This window comes from Centropristis striata, chromosome 12 (assembly GCF_030273125.1).
Source record: "Centropristis striata isolate RG_2023a ecotype Rhode Island chromosome 12, C.striata_1.0, whole genome shotgun sequence".
NCBI lineage: Eukaryota > Metazoa > Chordata > Actinopteri > Perciformes > Serranidae > Centropristis > Centropristis striata.
The window spans coordinates 38,342,700-38,347,920 of NC_081528.1; the positions used below are offsets into that span (position 1 = coordinate 38,342,700).

The following is a 5,221-nucleotide window of genomic DNA, read 5'->3' on the forward strand; positions in this document are numbered from 1 at the left end:
GAGTACAATAACAGTTCAGATTACTTTTATTAATTACACACTACCACAGTAGTACAGAGCCGTTCACAGGCGTATTGCTGCCGTGCTCCGTCAGCTCAACACCCCTCTGGAGTGTGCGTGCTCCAGTCATCCTTCCTCCCAGGTCCAGCACGCTACTGTGTTTTAAAAGGGAGAGAGTGATTAGCTAATGCCATGCAGTTGTGTCAATCACTCTCACCTGGCGCTGCTCTCCTGAGCCCTCTCCACACCTCTCTCCTGCAGCTGATGCACCACGCCCCCTCCACATACCTCCACCGCCCGACTTAGGCCGGGGAGCCGTCCGGCCTAACCTACTCCCCCCCCCCCTCCCCATGGGAGCGGGAAAGGAAGTCGGCCACAGCCATCTGCGCCCCCGGCCTATGGATCACCTTGAACTTAAACGGTTGTAGTGCCAGATACCAACGGGTGATCCGGGCGTTGGCATCCTTCATGCGGTGGAGCCACTGGAGGGGAGCATGGTCCGAGCAGAGGGTGAATGGGCGCCCCAGCAGGTAGTACCGCAGAGCATCGACCGCCCACCGGATGGCCAGGCACTCCCTCTCCACCGTGCTGTACCTGGCCTCCCTTTCGGACAGCTTCCGGCTGATGTAGAGCACCGGGCGGTCGACGCCCTGCACCTGCTGAGACAGAACGGCCCCCAGCCCTCTGCCCGACGCATCAGTCTGCAGGACAAAAGGGAGAGAGAAGTTAGGTGTGTGGAGAAGAGGCTCCCCACAGAGGGTCTGTTTAACCCTCTCAAGCGACACCTGGCACCGCTCCGTCCACTGGACCGGATCTGAGGCACCCTTTCCGGATAGGTCAGTCAAGGGGCTGGTCAGCTCCGCGAAATTGGGGATAAACCGCCGGTAATAGCCTGCCAGCCCCAAGAACCGCCGCACCTCTTTTTTGCTCTTGGGCCTTGGGCAGGCTGCAATAGCAGCTGTCTTATCTACCTGTGGACGCACCTGCCCGCCGCCCAAGTGGTACCCCAGATACCGTACCTCCCTCCGTCCAACTGCACACTTCTTCGGGTTGGCCGTGAGCCCCGCCTGCCTCAGTGAACCCAGCACCGCAGCCACCTGCCGCACATGCTCCGCCCAAGTGGTGCTATGGATGATTACATCATCCAGGTAGGCGGCAGCATATGCAACATGTGGCCGCAGCACGCGGTCCATGAGGCGTTGAAATGTGGCTGGGGCCCCGAACAACCCGAACGGAAGTGTAACAAATTGGTACAAACCGTACGGAGTGGAGAAGGCCGTTTTCTCCCTGGACTCTGGAGATAGGGGAATCTGCCAGTAGCCCTTGGTCAAATCCAGTGTCGTGAAAAAACGAGCAGTGCCCAGGCGATCCAGGAGCTCGTCGACCCGAGGCATTGGATAGGCGTCAAACCGTGAAACATCATTCACCCTGCGATAGTCCACACAGAACCGGATGGACCCATCCTTCTTGCTCACAAGAACGATGGGGCTACACCAGGCACTGTTGGACTCTTCTATTACCCCCATCTCCAGCATCGCTTTCAATTCTGCCTGAACCACTTTTCTTTTGTGTTCAGGTAACCGATAGGGCCGTGAACGCACCGTCACGCCCGGGTGAGTCTCAACGTTGTGTTGAATAAGACTTGTGCGTCCTGGCAGGGGGGAGAACACGTCAGCGTAACTCTGTTGCAACCTGGCAATATCTGTTCTCTGAGACGGTGAGAGATGGTTTTCACAAAGGAGCGAGGCAGGATTGGCCGATTTTGGAACCTCAGGCCCCAACTCATCTCTCTCTGCAATTGCCGTCACCAGGGAAACAGACTCAGCCTCTCTCCATGCTTTTAGGAGGTTGAGGTGATAAATCTGCGTAGCCCCTCCCCTGTCAGATCGCACAAGCTCATAATCGACATCACCCACTCGTCGTGTGACCACAAAGGGTCCTTGCCACTTGGCGAGTAATTTGGAGGTGGACGATGGGAGTAATACAAGCACTTTATCTCCCGGTGAAAATTGTCTTAGCTTAGATCCTCTGTTGTACAGCCGCTGCTGACGTTCCTGGGCCCGGAGCAAATTCTCCCGTGATAACCGCCCCAGTGTGTGGAGTTTTGCTCTCAGGTCCAGGACGTATTGCACTTCATTTTTACTGGGGCTTGGACCTTCCTCCCAGCTTTCTTTAACAAGGTCCAAAACCCCGCGTGGTTTCCTGCCAAACAGCAGTTCAAAGGGAGAAAATCCCGTGGAGGCCTGGGGTACCTCGCGCACTGCAAACAGCAGAGGATCTAGCCACTTATCCCAATTAGGACTATCATCGTGCACAAACTTACGGATCATGGACTTCAAAGTCTTATTCAGGCGCTCAACGAGGCCGTCAGTTTGCGGGTGGTAAACACTGGTTCGAATAGACTTGATGCCCAATAATCCGTACAGTTCTCTCAGTGTTCGTGACATAAACTGGGTGCCTTGGTCAGTCAGGATCTCTTTCGGGATCCCGACTCGGGAGATAACTTGAAACAGTGCCTGCGCCACACTCTTTGCAGAGATGGTGCGCAGCGGCACTGCCTCTGGATATCGCGTTGCGTAATCCACAAGAACTAACACAAAGCGATATCCCCGTGCGCTCCGGTGAAATGGCCCGATGAGATCCATCCCAATACGTTCAAACGGGATCTCAATCAGTGGTAATGAGCGCAAGGGCGCTCTCGGGACGGCCGGTTGGTTAACCAACTGGCATTCAGGGCAAGACGCGCACCAGCGGCGCACGTCTGCCCGAATGCCTGGCCAATAGAATCGGGCCATTACACGGTTCAGTGTCTTTTCATACCCCATATGCCCAGCCATCGGGTTAAAATGAGCCGCCTGGAAAACCATTTCCCGGCGGCTTTTTGGTACCAACAACTGGGTAAGTATGTCATTTGTCTGAGTGTCACGACTCACCCTGTATAATCTGTCCCTGCGCAGTGAGAAGTGGGGATACGTTAACGCTGCATCAGGGCGCACCATGTGACCATCAATTTTTATCACTTGGTCGAAGGCAAAGCGTAGAGTATCATCACGAGACTGCTCGAGTGGAAAATCTTCCATGGAGGCAAAAACGGGCACCTGCGGAGCCTCCGGTGGAGGCACCGCCGGCTCCCCCTCCCCGTCTGCAGTGTCGGACAACCTCGCGTCACCACTGAGCACAGCGCACATATCCCATGTCCCTGTCGGTCGTGAACGCACCCCCACACACTGTCCCACTAATCTGTCAAACCCCGGCCAATCAGTACCCAGAATCAGGGGGTGCGTCAGGCGGGAGCTAACCGCAGCCTTCACACTATGCTTTTTTCCCTTAAACCGAATTTCCACTGGTACTACAGGGTATCTGTGGATGTCCCCATGCACACACCTAATATCCACCCAGCCCGCCTCCCTCAATGCCCCGGGTCGAATCAGATTCTGGTGAACTATAGACTGCGTGCAGCCAGAGTCCACCATTGCCTGATGTGTACCACCCTGGATCCTTACCGGAACGCTGTACGTCCCTCCTAGACCGGGGGAGGGTGCTGGAGGTCCGACAACCCGGACCACTTGACCGACCTCCATGAGTGGACACTCTCGGCGGAAGTGTCCGGGTTGTCCACACCTCCAGCATTCCTGCCCTGCCGCCTGAGGAACCCTCTGTGGGTCGAGAGCAGCGCCCGTAGCGGCTGGAGCCTGGGAAGGACAGAAAAGAGAGGGAGGATTAGTGCGCGGGCGAGGAGAGGGTCTAGCGGCCGTGGAGGGCTGGGGACCCGGCACCGGTCTCCTGCGGGGCGCCGGTATGGGACGGACGGGAGAGGCTGGCCGACCCTCATGTGCCCGGCCCCAGGAGAGAACAGCCAAATGGTCCTCCGCCAGAGTTATGGCAGCCGCCAGATCCGCAGGGCGGTGGCAGCGCACCCAGTCCGAGGTGGCCGTTGGGAGCCCCTCCACAAACTGCTCCAAAACTACGGCTTCCAGCAGCCGCGCCTCGCCCGCAGAGCTCCCCGGCTGAAGCCACCTGGTCGCCGCATCCTTCAGCTGCTGTGCGTAGACGAATGGTCGATCAGCGGGACCCAGCTTGGTCCCCCGGAACCTGCGCCGCTGGTCTTCTGCGGAGAACCCCAAACGGTCCAGGACTGCCCGCTTGATGTCCCCGAACCGGCACCGGGAGGGTCCGGGTAGGGCGAGGGCCGCCGTCTGCGCCTCTCCCGACAGCAGGGGAAGCAGGCGCACAGCCCACTCCTCCTCCGGCCAGTTGCACGCCGTCGCCGTCGCCTCAAACATTTCCAGGTAAGTCTGGGGGTCATCGTGGGCCGCCATCCTCTGGAGCGTGACACCAGCGAGCGAGGGGGCTGACGACGCCCCCCCAACACGATTCACCATCACCTCCAGCAGCTCCGCTTGTTTCTCCGCCTGGAACTGGAGAGCGGCCAGTTGTTGCCTATTGAGCGCTGCCTGGTCCCGGCTCATAGCTGCCACCTCCGCCAGCATCTGCGCCAGCGTGGTCACTGGCGATTGTGGCTCCGACATCTCTGCTGAGTCCCTGTTCAGGCGCCAATGTGGCGTGGTTTGAGCCACCGTGAGTTTCTCCTCAGCAGATATGACACGGAGTACAATAACAGTTCAGATTACTTTTATTAATTACACACTACCACAGTAGTACAGAGCCGTTCACAGGCGTATTGCTGCCGTGCTCCGTCAGCTCAACACCCCTCTGGAGTGTGCGTGCTCCAGTCATCCTTCCTCCCAGGTCCAGCACGCTACTGTGTTTTAAAAGGGAGAGAGTGATTAGCTAATGCCATGCAGTTGTGTCAATCACTCTCACCTGGCGCTGCTCTCCTGAGCCCTCTCCACACCTCTCTCCTGCAGCTGATGCACCACGCCCCCTCCACATTGGCCATGTCAGTTTTTCCCTCACTTTGATTCGGCCTAGCTGTGGAACATTATTTCAGCCCTTTTCTGACAGGATATGGCGTGATTCCTCAGGTCTTCTAGTTTCATGTGATCCCAGTATCTTACCAGTAACTCTAACCAGTATCTTACCAGTAACTCTAACAGATCCCATCACAGCCTCTGGAAGGAAACCTTCACAAAAGGTCTCCTGCCTTTGCAGCACTAAGGGGTTAAATGGAAATCTTTTTGATTATTACTTTAAAAACAAAATTCCTAACTTGAGTGTTAGATAAATGTTTGAGGCATCAGTGAAACGAGGTTGTGTTTTT

General features: G+C 56.8%; 1 protein-coding gene across 1 annotated transcript; it reads right to left on the minus strand.

Annotated features, from left to right (window-relative positions):
* Positions 1-329: 329 nt before the first annotated feature.
* On the minus strand, positions 330-4,785 carry LOC131981451 (uncharacterized). Its single transcript, XM_059345720.1, has one exon. It carries the CDS (start codon positions 4,527-4,529, stop codon positions 330-332), a length of 4,200 nt encoding a protein of 1,399 aa, XP_059201703.1. The 5' UTR covers positions 4,530-4,785.
* Positions 4,786-5,221: the final 436 nt, after the last annotated feature.

Coding starts and splice junctions, on each gene's coding strand:
- LOC131981451 (XM_059345720.1), bottom strand. CDS start 4,529: ATGTCGGAGCCACAATCGCCAGTGACCACGCTGGCGCAGATGCTGGCG.